The sequence below is a fragment of the Ovis aries genome, chromosome 11 (genome assembly GCF_016772045.2).
Source record: "Ovis aries strain OAR_USU_Benz2616 breed Rambouillet chromosome 11, ARS-UI_Ramb_v3.0, whole genome shotgun sequence".
In the NCBI taxonomy this organism is placed as follows: Eukaryota; Metazoa; Chordata; class Mammalia; order Artiodactyla; family Bovidae; genus Ovis; species Ovis aries.
Window position 1 is genome coordinate 35,448,695 of NC_056064.1, and position 18,085 is coordinate 35,466,779.

The window sequence follows — 18,085 nt, forward strand, 5'->3', positions numbered from 1 at the left end:
TACAACAAAGATCTTCATGATCAAAATAATCATGATGGTGTGGTCACTCACCTAGAGCCAGACATTCTGGAATATGAAGTCAAGTGGGCCTTAGAAAGCATCACTACGAACAAAGCTAGTGGAGGTGATGGAATTCCAGTTGAGCTATTTCAAATCCTAAAAGATGATGCTGTGAAACTGCTGCACTCAATATGCAAGCAAATTTGGAAAACTCAGCAGTGGTCACAGGACTGGAAAAGGGCAGTTTTCATTCTAATGTCAAAGAAAGGCAATGCAAAAGAATGCTCAAACTACCGCACAGTTGTACTCATCTCACATGCTAGTAAAGTAATGCTCAAAATTCTCCAAGCCAGGCTTCAACAATACGTGAATCATGAACTTCCAGATGTTCAGGCTGGTTTTACAAAAGGCAGAGGAACCAGAGATCAAATTGCCGATCATGGAAAAAACGAGAGTTCCGGAAAAACGTCTATTTCTGCTTTATTGACTATGCCAAAGCCTTTGACTGTGTGCATCACAATAAACTGTGGAAAATTCTGAAAGAGATGGAATACCAGACCACCTGACCTGCCTCTTGAGAAACCTATAAGCAGGTCAGGAAGCAACTGGACATGGAACAACAGACTGGTTCTGTCTGTACGTCAAAGCTGTATATTGTCACCCTGCTTATTTAACTTATATGCAGAGTACATCATGAGAAATGCTGGGCGGGAAGAAGCACAAGCTGGAATCAAGATTGCCAGGAGAAATATCAATAACCTCAGATATGCAGATGACACCACCCTTATGGCAGAAAGTGAAGAGGAACTAAAAAGCTTTTTGATGAAAGTGAAAGAGGAGAGTGAAAAGTTGGCTTAAAGCTCAACATTCAGAAAACGAAGATCATGGCATCTGGTCCCATCACTTCATGGGAAATAGATGGGGAAACAGTGGAAACAGTGTCAGACTTTATTTTTGGGGGCTCCGAAATCACTGCAGATAGTGATTGCAACCATGAAATTAAAAGACTCTGACTCCTTGGAAGAAAAGCTATGACCAACCTAGGTAGTATATTGAAAAGCAGAGACATTACTTTGCCGACTAAGGTCCGTCTAGTCAAGGCTATGGTTTTTCCAGTGGTCATGTATGGATGTGAGAGTTGGACTGTGAAGAAAGCTGAGTGCCAAAGAATTGATGCTTTTGAACTGTGGTGCTGGAGAAGACTCTTGAGAGTCCCTTGGACTGCAAGGAGATCCAACCAGTCCATTCTAAAAGAGATCAGTCCTGGGTGTTCTTTGGAAGGACTGATGCTGAAGCTGAAACTCCAGTACTTTGGCCACCTCATGCGAAGAGTTGACTCATTGGAAAAGACTCTGATGCTGGGAGGGATTGGGGGCAGGAGGAGAAGGGGGCGACAGAGGATGAGATGGCTGGATGGCATCACTGACTTGATGGACAGGAGGAGTTTAGGTAAATTCTGGGAGTTGGTGATGGACAAGGAGGCCTGGCATGCTTTGATTCATGGGGTCGCGAAGAGTCGGACATGACTGAGGGACTGAACTGAACTGACTGAATCAAATTCAAAATGTTATGGACATTATTGAATTTGCTTAAAAGGACAGTGGAGAAAATTTACATACTCATTAATCACCAAAAACTTGAACCCTTGTCTTACTCTAGGGAGTGTTTAAATGCATTCTCATCTTATCCTCTGAGCAAACTCTTTATCACTCACCCCATTTTACAAACTGAAGCTTAAAAGCGAATATGGAGTGATTTGTCCCAAATGCTATGCTAGTATGTGACTGGATTTGAATCTAGGTCTCTCTGATTCCCTTTTCCTGAATTTTTGGTGCTTTTAAGCTATGAAACATATGGATGTTAAATGCACTACAAGATTTTCTGTCTCTTTGTTTCATGGTGTCTCAACCATTTTAAGAATTGTGGCCTTGTAGATATACTTACTGAGCTGCATATGGAAAGATTAAAGGCCAACAGAATTAAAAGGATTATGCTGTTTGTCTCCAAAATCTCTCTTTTTTGCCTTGTTTTTCTAATAACTATTGTCTTGCATTTCAGTTTTAGCCAAAGCTAAATCAGCCTCTGCCTGAAGATTTCTCTAGGTGGGAGGGAATTTGGGATGTTCCAAACAATGTGCTTGGGATCCTTCTCCATGACTCCAGCTACTTGTTGCTGAATTGACTCCTGAATTTATGTGCATTAATATGCATACCTGAGAGAATCGAGAGTTGCAGTTCTGAGATCAGGAGGCATGGGTCTGGTGGACCCAAAATGATTTATCTAGAATATATTCTATTTTACTTTCCTGCCTCTCTTTTCTACCTTGCAGCATTCATTGCCCAATACTCCGTTGGTTTTGTTTTGTTTCTGTTTTAATAAAAAACCAGAGCTACTCTGTGAAGCCCTGTAATTAAAATTTACATTTTTATGTATAATTTATTTTATCTACTTTTTTGTGCTTATATAGAATATAGTGCTTATATAGAATATACTTCAGATATCAGGAAATGCTTAGAATGTGGGGTTTTCTTGTGGGTGTGAGGAAAAAAGGACAATGAGCTTATTGCTTGCCTCCAGAATTGACTGAAACGGCACCTAGATATACCACAAGTCTTATAATGCTTAACTGCTCTGATGACTGAGTCAGATTTTTCTGAGTTCGAAAACAGGTAATCATTAACTAGCTGGTCAGATTGGACAAGTTATTTTAACCTCTTTAAAATAGAGTTTATCTAGAAAATCCTATTGTTGTTGTGAGGATTAACTGAAACAATAGCTCTACATGCATTAGCTGATTTGTAGATGGTGATCAATAAATATTAGCAGCCATTTTGTTGTTGTTCTTTTGTCCTATTAAGTGCTAGTTTAACTGGGTTAAAACCAGTTTCATTGTGTAGACCATTTTGGAATGTTAGAATACTGTATCTCTAGTTACTTGGGATCACTTTTTTGATTGGGAATTGGTTTGAACTTCAACATCTAAATTAAAATTTTTTAATTTATTAAGACAGTAGTCAGTATGTAGAACGGACTGTTTGGGGTAGAACCAATTCTGTATCTTTGCATTTTATTTAATCTTTTTATTTTTCTATATTGAATAAATAGATTATTATAGACTCAATTTAGGAGAGATTTCTATTCATTTCAATCTGTAAAGGAACTTAGAGTCTTCATTTGAATAAATCAAATTCATATGATTACTTTCCATTATAAAAGAATTCAACTCAGATTTTCTAAAATCTTTTGAAAATTTAAACTGATATATTTGGTCCAACCATCACTTTGTTACGCTAGTCTCATTTAAATTTCTTCCTCACTTGAAGTTTTTCCTGATACTAGAAGGAAGCAACTCAGCATTTCTGCCTCACTGACACAAACACAAAAATTGTATTTCTGCAGAACTGTTGGAAAAGACAAAATATTTAAACTTAAAATTATGTAAATTCAAAAGCTTTTAAAAATGCTTTCATATACATATCTGTGTGATTATATATTCATCTTTTTTTGCCTGATACACTTCTTATTTGTACTAATTTTAACTTTGGGAACAGCCTAGTTGATTCTTTTATATTTGATTTGATGGAATTACCCATCTTAATCCATGCCTCAGACTTCTTGTTCATCTGAAGTAAATAACACTTTCAAATTGATTTATATACGTCTTAATTTTTGTATATGCTTCCATGCCAAGTATAAATTTCACAACATACTTATTATTTATTTGGCTACACTGTGCAGCTTGTGGGATCTCACTTAGTTCCTCAACCAGGGATTGAATCCAGGCCAGAGCAGTGAAAACATGGAATCCTAATGACTAGACCACCAGGGAACTCCTGACAAAAGCATACTTCTTAAAAATAAATTTTTAAAACTTGTTTAAATTTTCTTTCAGTAGCTATCCTTTTAATATTGCTACAATGCATATTTTAAGTTATTTGAGGTTGAAACCTATCTTCATGCAGCTAAAGTTTAGCAACTTACAAAGCTATTCCATGCTGTAATTTTAAGAATTCTAGGAATATTCTCCTTTTCTTGCCTACTCTTGATATTTACATTCCTTAAATAGTGGAAATGTAAGTTGGTGTAGCCACTGTGGAAAACAGTATGGAGGTTCCCCGAAAACTAAAAATAGAATTATCATATGATCCAGCAATCCCACTTCTGGGAATATATTCAGACAAAGCTGTAATTCAAAAAGATACATGCACTCCTATGTTTATAGCAGCACTAGTCACAATAGCCACAGTATGAACAATATGAAAAGGCAAAAAGATATGACACTGGAAGATGTATTCCCCAGGTTGGTAGGTGCTTACTATGCTACTGAAGAAGAGTGGAGAAATAGCTCCAGAAATATTGAAGAGTCTGAGCCAAAGCAAAAACAAATCCAGTTGTGGATATGACTGGTGATGGAAGTAAAATCTGATGCTGTAAAGAACAATATTGCATAGGAACCTGGAATGTTAGGTCCATGAATCAAGGAAAATTGGAAGTGGTCAAACAAGAGATGGTAAGAGTGAACATTGACATTTTAGGAATCAGTGAACTAAAATGGGCTGGAATGGGTGAATTTCATTCAGATGACCTTATATCTACTACTGTAGGCAAGAATCCCTTAGAAGAAATGGAGTAGCTCTCATAGTCAAGAAAAGAGTCCAAAATACAGTAGTTGGGTGCAGTCTCAAAAATGACAGAATATTCTGTTTGTTTCCAAGGCAAACCATTCTATATCACAGTAATCCAAGTCTTTGCCCCAACCACTAATGCCAAAGAAGCTGAACGGTTCTATGAAGACCTACAAGACCTTCTAGAACTAACACCAAAAAAAGATGTCCTTTTCATCACTGGGTACTGGAATGTAGAAGTAGGAGAGATACCTGGAGTAACAGGCAAGTTTGGCCTTGGAGTACAAAAATGAAGCAGGGCAAAGGCTAACACAGAGTTTTGCCAAGAGAACGCACCGGTCATTGCAAATACCCTCTTGCAACAATACAAAAGATGGCTCTACACATAGACATTACCAGATGGTCAGTACTGAAATCAGATTAATTATATTCTTTGCAGCCAAAGATGGAGAAGCTCTTTACAACAGCAAAAACAAAACCAGGAGCTGACTATGGCTCAGATCATAAACTCCTTATTGTAAAATTCAGACCTAAATTGAAGAAAGTAGGGAAAACCATTAGACCTTTCAGGTATGACCTGAATCAGATCCCTTATGATTATACAGTGGAAGTGACAAATAGATTCAAGGGATTAGATTTAACAGAGTGCCTGAAGAACTATGGATGGATGTTTATAACATTGTACAGGAAGCAGTGATCAAGAGCATCCCCAAGAAAAAGGCAAAATGGTTGTCTGAGGAGGCCTTACAAACAGCTGAGAAAAGAAGAGAAACTAAAGGCAAAGGAGAAAAGGAAAGATATACCCATTTGAATGCAGAGTTCCAAAGAATAGGAAGGAGAGGTAAGAAAACTTTCCTAAGTGATCAGTGGAAAGAAATAGAGGAAAACAATAGAATGGGAAAGACTAGAGATCTCTTCAAGAAAATTAGAGATACTAAGGGAACATTTCATGCAAAGGTGGGCACAATAAAGGACAGAAATGGTATGGACCTAACAGAAGCAGAAGATAATAAGATGACGTGGCAAGAATACACAAGAACTATACAAAAAAGAATTCACAAGAACTATACAAAAAAGATCTTTATGACCCAGATAACCACAATGGTGTGATCCCTCACCTAGAGCCAGACATCTTGGAGTGTGAAGTCAAGTGGACCTTAGGAAGCATCACTTCGAACAAAGCTGGTGGAGGTGATGGAATTCCAGTTGAGCTATTTCATATCCTAAAAGATGATGCTGTAAAAGTACCACACTCGGTATGCCAGCAAATTCGGAAAACTCAGCAGTGGCCACCACTAGAAAAGCTCAGTTTTCATTCCATTCCCAAAGAAAGGCAATGTTCAAACTAAATGTTCAAAACGTTCAAGCTACCACGCAATTGCACTCATCTCACATGCTAGCAAAGTACTGCTCAGAATTCTCCAAGCTAAGCTTCTACACTATGTGATCTGACCAAATGTTTAAGCTGTATTTAGAAAAGGGAGAGGAACCAGATATCAAATTGCCAGTATCCACTGGATCATAGAAACAGCAAGAAAATTCCAGAAAAGGATCTACTTCTGCTTCATTGACTATGATAAAGCCTTTCAGTGTGTTGATCACAACAAACGATGGAAAATTCTTCAAGAGATGGGAATACCAGACCACCGTACCTGCCTCCTGAGAAACATGTATGCAGATCAAGAAGCAGCAGTTAGAACCGGACATGGAATAACAGACTGGTTCCAAATTTGGAAAAGAGTTCATCAAGGCTGTATATTGTCACCCTGCTTATTTGACTTATATGCAGAGTACATCATGAGAAATGCCGGACTGGATGAAGCACAGGTTGGAGTCAAAGATTTCTGGGAGAAATATCAACAACCTCAGTTAAGCAAATGACACCACCCTTATGACAGAAAGTGAAGAGGAACTGATGAAAGTGAAAGAGGAGAATGAGTGAAAATGCTGCCTTAAAACCAGCATTCTAAAAACTAAGATCATGGCATCTGGATCCAGCATGTCATGGCAAATAGAGATACAATGGAAACAGTGGCAGACTTTGTTTTCTTGGTCTCCAAACTCATTGTGGATGTTAACTGCAGCTGTGAAAATAAAAGACACTTGCTCCTTGGGAAAAAAAGCAATGACAAACCTAGACGGCATATGAAAAAGCAGAGACATTCCTTTTCCAACAAAGGTCTGTCCAGTCAAAGCTATGTTTTTTCCAGTAGTCATGTATGGATGTGAGGGTTGGACCATAGAGAAAGCTGAACGCTGAAGAATTGATGCTTTTGAACTGTGGTGTTGGAGAAGACTCTTGAGAGTCCCTTGAACTGCAGGGAGATCAAACCAGTCCATCCCAAAGGAAATCAGTCCTGAATATTCATTGGAAAGACTGCTGCTGAAGCTGAAGCGCCAATACTTTGGCTACGTGATGCAAAGAACTGACTCATTGGAAAAGACCCTGATTCTGGGAAAGATTGAAGGCAGGAGGAGAAGGGGATGACAGAGGATGAGATGGTTGGGTGGCATCACCGACTCAATGGACATGAGTTTGAGCAGGCTCTGGGAGTTGGTGATGGACAGGGGAAGCCTGGCGTGTTTCAGTCCATGTGGTCGCAAAGAGTCAGACAGGACTGAGCAACTGAACTGAACTGAAATTGCTAACGTAACTTTTCGTATTCATTTTTTTCTTATTCAAATCACGTCAATATCTAGCAAAGTCTTTTTGATTTTATGACTGAAATTGTTACATTTCAAATGTTTTAATACCAGTTTTGGGTCTCTTAAAAGTGGAACTATATCAAGAATCAAATGAGGGACTTTCCTGTTGGTCCGGTGACTAAGACTCCATGCTCCCAATGCAGCGGGCCTGAATTCGATCTCTGGTCAGGGAACTAAACCCCACGTGCTGAAACTAAGGCCCAGTGCAGCCAAAAAAAATAAAGGAGTCAGATCAGACTGTAGAATTTCTTGGCAGGTTTTACACTTGATATTCTTGAAGTTTTCACTGCCATATTCAGCTTGTGTCTTATGGTTCCTTATTAAAGAGTTAATGTGCTCTGTTTTTTTCATTTAAGTTTGCTGCCATTTTTATATGATTATATTAAGTAATGATTCCAGTAAGTTAGCAGTCTAACATAGGAGAGAATATTTTAGCATTCTTTGAACTAAATCTGTAGCAAAAATAAATAAATATCTTGGTATTAAATTGAAAATTATCTTTACTCAAGTTTCAAGTTAATTTCTTCGTTGTTTCCCACTTTAGCCATGGATTTCTCAAGTGTCATCTGTCCCCTTTAATCAGTAATCTCTTGTCACTTCCTTCCCAATGTCTATATCTAATTTGTGTTATTTATGTCAGACTTATTTAATAGCATTACGTATTGTAAAAATTTTTTGCTATGTTAAGCAAAATGTTGGCTACTTTTCTGGACTCTAGCATCCTTAAGTGTAAGCATTTGCCTATCCCTTTGAGAATAAAATAAAATTTCATTCTTAATATTCTTTTATATGGAACATGGGTAGTCCGATAAATAAGAAATTTATATGAAAAGGTTTCCCTTGTTAAAATGTTAACTTTTTTTCCAGGTATTAGTCTTAAAATTTTGTGTATTCTTTTGTTTCTTCAAAATAGATGATCCATAATTATATGGAACACTTAGAAAGAACAAAACTTCATCAGATCTCAGGGAGTGATCAACTAGAATCCACAGCTCATAGTAGAATTAGGTAAGCTTTTTTTATACATTTTTGCCTTGGGAAAAAGGAAAATAAAATAATCTGTTTCTATTTCTCTCTGTTCTTTAATCCTCAAACAATAGTTAGCTCTCTCCCTGCTGTAGTTGGAATGCTATAGGAGGGGGTAGCATAGAAAAACAAAACAGCTTTCACTAATGAAAAGGTAAATTGATAGCCATTGTTTCCTGATACTTAACAAAGATTGTAGTAGGTTTAAAATTTTCATTTGTCAGAATGCTGTAAATTTTTTCAATTCTCCTGTATAATTGGTTTAAAAGTCATTTTTGCTATAGAGAGGCATGTTTAAAAGGGTTAGCTAGACTTCTGTTTGATGTAGGAGTGTGAATAAATTATGTAGATCTCCAAGCATTGTAGCCAATGAGCTGAGCCAGGCCTGTTAGTGGGGAGGAAAATAGTTAATAGGCTGGCCTCTGCTCTGGATTGCTGCATAAATGCTAGGAGCAGCAGCTCTATGGTTATGAGGCTGTGAGAGCAGGATGACGTCAGCGCTTCGGAGCTGCAGCAGGATGGAGTGGAAAGCTGCTGCTGATGGCATTGTTTTTGTGGCAGCAGCTGAATGACAGATCCTCACTACAAAGATACCCCTTTGGCCCCCGTGTAGGCCTCCTGGTTCGGGTGTTTCACCATGCCAGCACAGCGCCATGAGTCCTGGATGCATGCTGCTGTTTGTGTTTGGCTTTGTTGGCGGGGCGGTGGTCATTAATTCTGCTATCTTAGTATCTCTCTCCGTTTTGCTGCTTGTGCACTTTTCTATTTCTACCGGAGTGCCAGCTTTGACGCAGAACCTACCAAGGATACTCAGGTACTTCAGTCTCTCTTAGAAGTCCTTTTTTAGTTGGTTTTTCTTTTATTTTTAGCTTTATGGGTCTTCTTTGTAACCATTCATGTTGCAGATTGAAACAATGGAAAATGGCCTGAAGCTAAGACTTCTATTCTTACATATAGTAATTTATAGGCTGTCGCTTAGGGATATGCTTTGTGTTTGGAAACCACCCACTTAAGAAAAGGATTTTTAGATTGTGCTTATACACAAATACAAGGTCAGAGTGGTCTTGTTTTAAGCAGAGGGTTCAACCAGTAAAGGGAAAATAGGAGTAGAGCATTGGGTCCAAATTTACACCTCTGCATCAGAGCATCTGAGCATTTAGAAGCAAATATCTTTATGGTGGGACTTGTAGTTGATTAGACACAGGCCATAGGTGTTTATTTTGTTCCAGTGATCCTTAGAGTGTTAGAGGTTCAGGCATCCTTTTTGCAGTTTTTGATAGCAGTTCATGGGAACTGACAATTTAAATATTTTCCTCCTACAGCAAAATATATTTGAAGTGAAAGGATTTCAACCTTTTAGGGCAAGGAATTCATTTTTCTCCCAATTATTTATGCATCAAAGTTGGAAAGCTTTACAAAGCCTATTCACTATTGTTTTGTCAGATGTTGCCTTTTCTTTGTAGACTTGGGTAACAGATATCCATGCCTGCTTGTGGGGATATCATTAATCTCTGTAGCGTTTCTGCTGGTCACTGTACTTGCATGCTCTAAGAACCATTTTCTATATTTTAGAGTTTTAATGTTGTGGTTTCTTTTGTTTTCTAACTCACCAAGATAAAAATTTGATTTGTTGAGATTTCTGCTTTGTGTGTGGTTTTTAAATGAAGGTTCTTAATGTATAGCTTTTATTATGTAAATGTTTAGTTAAAACTCAACTCCTAATTGTGGACTTAAAGAGAAATTAAAGTAGTAAGTTCCCTCATCCTCATGTTCAACATTAGTTTAAGGTCCAGAATTTAATTTCATCTGTGGTCTTAAAACTTGGTCATTTATTTATTTTTTTCCTGATTTTATAAAAACTGCGAGCAATCTCTTTGCTTTGTGTGCATTTTAGTACATAAAGGATTTGTGTGTATGTATATATCGGCTTTTAGGAAATTGAAACTCGAGAACATATAGACTATTAAAGTAAGATTAATTTTAAAGGGCTGTCCTAGGTTTCAGTTCCATTTATGAAGGCAGTAATATGCAGTGGATAAGAGGTTCAGAGTTGGACTACCAGGCTACAAATGCTCTGCCACACATGAGTTATGGGACTTTTGGCAAATTACTTAATCTCTGTACCCGAGTTTCCTCCTTTGAGCTTCTTACCCATTGAGTCATTTTAAAAATTCGTGAGATGATTATTTTGTATTTAATCAGTTAAAGATATATTGTAAATTAAACAAGTAAATAATTTTCATAATCATTTATATTTACTCCATTTTTAGTAAAACTATATCAGCTCTAGCTATTTTATTCATAAAATAACTTATGATTAAACTCAAAGAGTTTCTTGACATAAAAGTCGCTGTTGATCTGACTGAAGAAATATATCAAAGTCTTTAATATTAAGATTGGCTTCCCAGCTGGTGCTAGTGGTAAAGCACCCACCTGCCAGTGCAGGAGGCTTAAGAGAGAGGAGTTCAATCCCTGGGTCGGACGTATCCCCTGGAGGATGGTGTGGCAATCCAGATCTCCAGTATTTTGGCTGGGGGAATCCCATGGACAGAGGAAACTGATAGGCTACAGTCCATAGGGTTGCAAAGACTCAAACGTGACTGAAGCGCCGTTGTCAAAAAGTAATAGTTCCAGGAAATGTACATGGGTCTTGGAGTCAAAACAGGCCTGACTTTGAATCCCATTTCTTCCAATTACTAGTCCCCAAAGTCTCTGAGCATCACTTTTCCTAATCTGAAAACAGGGAAAATAATTCTTATTTCCTTGTGAGGATTAAATGAGAATATGTAAATAAATTATCCATTTCAGTGCTTGCCACATTGGTGGGTGTTGAACAAATGTAATCTTTTTACTGTTCTTTATATATATGTATAGTAGATTTTATTAATGATTATTTGTTTTAAATGGAAATAAAAATATTTAAAGACATATTTGTGAAGTTATTTATGCAAGTAGATAACATTTAAATAACCAATTTAAAAATGGATGTATGAGTTTAAAAAATAGATGTAATGAGGATTCTGATGGCTGATTCTGATAGCTTCGTTTCTTGACAGTAGTATCATTATTAAAACACCTGGTGTTTAAATCTGCCACTTGATATTTTCCCACATGTATTTTCATTCTTTGGTTTCTTATGTGAGTTTTACTGAAACATTTAATATATAGTTAAATATATAGTTAATTTATATAAATATATAATATATTTAATATAGAGAGTATCAAATATACATACCAGTATACATACAGGACCTAATGTTGTCTTTTCAGGGTTTCCTTTTGAAAATAGGACTCAAACTAACATGCATTATTATATGTCCTCCCTCCCTCCAAGTCAGTAAGAAAAGGAGGGAAGAGTGGTGTGTAGTAATACTATTTTTCCAGAGTTGAAACAGTATAACCTAGAGCATCATTGACCCTCTTGATAGCTATCAGTTTCTGAAGAAAAGTTCCCCTTCTGTAGAGCAGTTTCTGGAGGAAAATAAAAGCAATGTAAAGATTTGAATTCTACTCGTATTTTCAACTGTAGATTTTGTAGTTAACAGAAATGGAAAAGTAAAGCTTGGACTCCAAGCTGACTCCTTCCTCCAGTAGTTTTACACTTTTCCAGTGTTTGACATGTGTGAAAAATGATTGTGTTCTCATTCATAAAGGAATATAACTCTCATGACTGGCCTGTGTTTTTATTTCTGTTGGCAGTGTGATAAATTCGAATGAAGTTTGTATTACTTTTCTTTGCATTTGGGGTCAGAGAGCGTTCCATTAAATTCCATCTGATTAAATTCTTGGTCACTTTTTTTGCTTAAGTCATCAAGATATGTTAAAAAGAATAAGTAATCTAGTAAGTCTAAGATCCTTAGATTTTCAGTTCCCAAAATATGTTGCCTGTCCCGAATTTCTGGTCATTGTCACCATCGTTTGATGAAATAAAGGGCATTTTAAAATCAAGCAGAAAAGGGGTGAGTCATGCTCAAGAAAGAACAGGTTCTACAATAAGTGGAAATATTTATGTATATAATGTGTTCTGTATTATCCAGTAAGGATATAATAAATAATGCCTCTTTTTGCTCTGGACTTATGAAAGCTTTTTTCCTGAACCAGCAGTTGGGAATTAAACAGAATAGCTGACTGCTGTGTAATTTGGTGGTTCTGGCAGATAACCTAAGCTTGTCATAACAAGCTTACATTGGTTTTAAGATCTAACCTTTCATTGTGCTGCCTATGTGTGTTTGAATTTTTCTCCCAAATCAAATAGGAAAAGTACCCTAAGTGTGAAGAAGTGATGAGTAGTTAACTCTGATAGAGAAAAGTCCTGTTCTGTTTCTTTGTGCATACAACTTTAATAGAATACAATCTCTCAACCCTTTTGCTTCACCTAATCTTTAAGGTGTTTGACAGTTGTACTAATTCTTCCTGATTGTTATTAGGAATGAAAGCAATGTACCCTTTGTGTTCAATGAGGGCACATTTCAAAAGTGGCTTAAAGTTTCTTGGTATAAAGATAAGCTTACAGAATAAAGATTTATTTCGCAAAACTGAATATTTTCCAACTTTTATGTATAACCTCAGTGTTCCTGTTCTTACAGTTTTACTAGAAGCTCCAAACCTTTAGTGTCTGGTTTCTAGAGAATTTCTGTTTGAGTTAATGACCCAGGAAGAACCAGGCTTGTTTCTACTCTTTAAAAACCCTTTGTATTAACAAAGGATGTGTTTCTCGTTCAAGTTCTATTATTAAAATTGAAACCCTTATTCACTGAAATTTCCCACAAAGCATTGGAAACTCTACAGTTTTTGATAGAATCTTTGGGCATCCTTGTTTGGAAAAACTGACAGTTGGATTGTCATACATACCATGATGAAAAGGAGCTCATACAGAAAAATATGAGTTCCTGTAGAAAAATAGAGTTTTCCTACTTTAGGGGATAAAACTCTGGAGGCAAAAAAGCCCAACCTAAAAGTTGAGAATTATGCTTTACTCAGGGACGTTTCTAAGGACCATAGTCTGTCAGGGCAGCCTCTCGGATAGCTCTGAGGAACTGTTCCAAACAAGCAAGGGAGGACCTCGGGTACTCAGGACTGTTTGCTAATTACAAAAGGCAGACATCTCAAGTTAACGATTTTAGTGCTTTTCTATGCTTGGGAAGGTAGAGGAGTCTGGGCTCACTGAAATTATTTCTTTGATATGCAGCTTAACTATCTACAGTCAGTATCCCGTTTTTCTCCATCCTGAATTCCTCTCAGGGCTCTCCATCCAGACTGGCTACAGTGGTTAATGGCTGAATGGCAGACAGCATTCTGTTCTTTCTTGATTGAAATGGCAGGCAACATTTTTTTGTACGTGTTCTTTTGACTAATCAGTAGGCCTGATTTAAACCGTGTATTCATTTTCCTCAAGGCAGAAAAAACACACCCTAAAGAGACTTGGGTAAGTATTTAGGGATTAATATGAGAAATTGGAAAGCCTAGAGAAGCAGGAGTGGGGGTCATTTGCAGTTCCCTAGGGCTGACCTAAGCATGAGTGAAACTGTAGCAGCTCCCCTTGCTGTGAAACCACACCACAGACTGCTTCCTGAGCAAGGAACTCAGCAGTAACTTAAGATTTTGTAAACTATTGTTTTTACTGCCTTTCTTAATTGATTTCTTGGGGCTTAGTTTAAGTTCTGAGACTTTGTCCGTTCTCTTTGGTAAGTCTGCTTGTTCAGATAGGCACACAATATTATTTAAGAGTGACGACTCTAAAGCAGTGACAGCCTAGGCTTATTACTTACAGTCACGATGAGTAAACCTTAAAAATGAACTAATGCTTAGTTCTTCTGCCCTCTCCAAATAGAAAAGAACGTCCTATATCATTAGGGATTTTCCCTTTACCTTCTGGAGACGGATTGCTTACACCTGACACTCAGAAAGGTGGTGAGACCCCTGGATCAGAACAATGGAAATTTCAGGAATTAAGTCAACCACGTTCTCATACCAGTCTGAAGGTAAGCTTTATCCTATGAAAATCTTCAGTTTGTTTTATAAGCTTTCTTATCCAAATTGAAGTGCTAGACAACCAGAAGAGAATAAAATGAAATAGTATGTGTACATTTTTTGGTAAAACTAATGCTTTTTTTAAATTGGAAATGAGCTCTTACCAAAGAGTTTGTTTTGTATTACTCATTTTTCAAGTTTTATAGGAAAACAGAATCAAGCGTTGTTACATCTTGATTGTCATACTAATGACCAACATTTCAATTTCATTTAGGCTGTTTCTATTTGATTTACATTATATGAATTTAGGATGGGGTGATCAGTGAACCTAACTATGTTTTTAAGAATTGAAAATCATTGCCACCTGAAATCCTTAGTTCACTGCTCGAAAGCTTCACAATTTAATAGGGCTTTACTTAAAAAAAAAAAAAAAAAAACAAAAGGAAGTGGCAACCCACTCCAATATTCTTGCCTGGAAAATTCCATGGATAGAGGAGCCTGGCAGGCTGCAGTCCATGGGGTCAGTAGCAAAGAGTCGGACACGGCTGAGCAACAGCATAACAACTTCCTCAAAACCTTCATAAAGCAATATCCAAAAGTGATGTGTGTTTAGCTAAAAAGGCCTGGTGTTAGTTCATTATAAATTATATTCTTGACCAAGAACTTGTTACAAAATAAGTTGTAAATATAAATAATAATATATTCTAAGAGTGGAGATATGATAATAATTAAAAATATTTGATGTTATAGTCTATATCTTATAAAGTAGAATATTTATAAAGGGAACTGATTATAAAGGAACCTTGTTACATTAGAAAATCTACTCTGTCATAAAACAAACAGACCGCCTAAATGAATACAGTTGAGTTATTTACATCTTTATCTCTTTTTTTCTGGTCTCTTTCTCGAAATTACTTTTCATGGTTTAAATACTCAGATAACTCTTTTTTTAAAAAAATTGGTTTTTAATTTATTTGGCTGCACTGAGTCTCAGTTGTGACACACAGGATATTTAGTTGTGGCATGTGGGTCTAGTTCGCTAAGAATAAGCCCAGGTCCCCTGCACTGGAAGCTCAGATTCTTAGCCACTGGAGCATCAGGGAAGTCCCCTTAGATAGTTCTTAGGATAGCTCTAAAATATGAAGTCGTTTACTTGTTTATTTTGTTTCTCTCCACTAAGAATGTAAAATTCATGGGGTTTATTTACTGCCATGCCCCTAGCACTTAGAAAAGGTGCCTAGCACATAGTGGTCTCTCAGAACATGTTTGTCAAATGAATTATTTGTTTTAGATGTTAGATAGATTCTTTTGATATAACGTAAATGGTCTGTTTCTCAGCTCTAGTAGGTAGAGGCATTTAGAATCATTTCATTGATCTTTGAAATGTGCTCAAAACAGTAAGAAGTAAATAAATATTTTGTAGCTTTGCTCCCACTGCAAAGTATTTTTAACAGTAGGCCTAACTTTACATTTTTTCCATTCTCTGACTAGTTATAAACTGATTAACAGATGGATTTGAACAGGGGAGTTGTGTCCTCCCTAGGGATACTAAGGTAGGTGTTCCCAAGAGAGGTTTCTAAAATAAAATCCAGTTTGTTTCTACTGTGGACATGGAGCCAGTAAATGAGATAAGGGCTTAACAGGACTTCCGCTGGCGGTCCAGGGGTTAAGAATCCACCAACCAGTGCAGGGGAAATGGATTAGACTCCTGGTTTGGGAAGATTCCACATGCTGTGGGGCGGCTAAGCCTGGAGGTCATGCGCCGCAACTACTGAAGCCTGTGCGCTCTAGAGCCCATGCTCTACAACAAGAGAAGCCACCACAGCGAGACACCTGCACACTGCAATTAGGGAGTAGCCCCTGCTTGCTGCAACTGGAGAAAGCCCACGTGTAGCAGCAGAGACCCAGTGCAGCCTCTCCCCCCGACCCCAAAAGGGACAAGTTTGTGAAATATGTCTCATAGTCAGGACATATTTTACTGTTTACTCAAGTCTTTGTTATTAGTCAGATGTCTTTCTCTAACTTTGCAAAAGCCTGGGTCTGGAGCTCACGTGTGGATTGCACTGAACAAACACACTAGCCTTGGTTTCCGTGTCTGACGGCAGTGGGACTAGGCCATCTCTGTTGGCATGTGTTTTCCAACGGTCTGCTGACCTAGCTCTATTAAGAGTATGCTCGTAATATTGATTTTACTAGCACATTTTTGTGTGTGTGAAATAAGGTTAAGGTGAAAATGTTGTGTGAGAAGACCAGGGAAACCATGGCAGAAGAATGACCGTAAAGGAAATTTGCCCATGATTATAAATTTATGGACCTTTTTTGTTGCTTTATTGCAGATTTCTCACTGTGAGAGAGTTATAGTCAACAAGGTTATATCTTCAGGTATACTATACCATTTAATATAAGGAACTTGAGCATCTGTAGATTTTGGTATCCACAGGGAGTTCTGTAACAATCCCCTGCAGATAACAGGAGATAACTGTAATGGAATATCTGCCAAGACCAGTGCACCTAGAAAAAGATACATGTTGTTCTTAAAAAACTTAAACGTATTTGTACATATTTATTCCTTTTATTGTATTTTTGTTGGGAAAATCAACACAAACAAATAAATGAAAGCATGGAATTTCAGGTAGTGTTACGCACTGTTTTTATAAAACAAAGTAAGGGGCTAGAGAATAGTAGTAAGAAGGGATAGTTAAGGAATTTCTCTTGGAAGTGGTGACTTGTGCCCTGAAAAGAAGATGTTCGGGTGCATGGAAAGGTCCAGAGGAATATGTGTTTCAGGATGGTCAAATAGCATCTGTAAAGACCTCAAGGTAGGGACAGACTTTAGCATGTTTGAAGAATGTGGTTTTTTTTTTCAGTTCATCCTATTCCTCTGAGACTTTCATTCTACTTACTGCACCAGTGTGCCTTTTTTTTACAATTATCCAAAATATCCATCTTTCTAAACATGAAAAATTCCCACTCCCTTGCCACACTGTAGCAGCATTTGATACATTTGAATACTCTCTGCTTCTTGAAATGCCTTTTTTCACTTTCACTTTCACCAGGATGCTTCTCCCCACCCCCTCTCCACTCCCCTCAACCCCTCAGTCTCTGGTATTCTTCCCGGGTGCTTTTCCTTTGCTGATTTTGGACTTCTAGATGTTGGAGTTCTCCAGGGCTTAACGCTCAGCCCTCTGCTCTACTTGATCTAGGTAACTGAAGTCTCATGTCTGTACGTGCCATCCACCCAGCAGCTGTCACAGATTTTACTCTTTGGCCTTTTCCCAACTCCACACGTTTGCATCCAGTTGCTTTCTTTATAGCTTGCCCACATACACATTTGTATCCTGCTTAGGTTAACCACCAGTAGTACTCTGTCAAGGCCAATCTGAATGCCACAGCTTACATTGAAGCTTCACCTGACACCTTTTCGATGGTCCTCAAATCTAGTTTAGAGATCAGTTTAAAGCTGAAAGCAGAAGAGTATTATACTGTATCACTAACAGAAATTTTTTATTGGGGGGCTTCTGGTAAAATTGGTAAAAAGAAACTTCTTATGTTAAATGACATTTGCTGTTGAAAATGTATTATAAAAATGCTAAGGCTGGGGGCTTCCCTGGTGGCTCCGTGGTTCAGGCCTAATTGGAGATGTGGATGGAGGAGCAGATATACTAGGTAAGATAGTTTATCTGAAGTAGTATAATACTGTTTTAAAAATTGATTTTTAAAATGACTTAACCAAACATTTCTTTAGAATGTCCCTAACT

The 18,085-nt window shown here is 37.4% G+C and overlaps 1 protein-coding gene across 13 annotated transcripts in view; it reads left to right on the plus strand.

Annotated features, from left to right (window-relative positions):
* Positions 1–18,085, plus strand: part of SPAG9 (sperm associated antigen 9) — a 156,344-nt gene that overhangs the window by 66,758 nt on the left and 71,501 nt on the right. For 7 of the 13 annotated variants that reach the window (XM_004012755.5, XM_004012753.5, XM_042255786.1 and 4 more), the window contains 2 exons: positions 8,245–8,339; positions 14,188–14,338. In XM_004012755.5, coding sequence (XP_004012804.3) covers positions 8,245–8,339; positions 14,188–14,338 — 246 coding nt within the window. Of the gene's footprint in view, positions 1–8,244; positions 8,340–8,850; positions 9,172–14,187; positions 14,339–18,085 lie in introns of those variants that run through there. The other 6 variants (XM_004012752.5, XM_060395527.1, XM_060395528.1 and 3 more) reach the window with 1 other exon arrangement.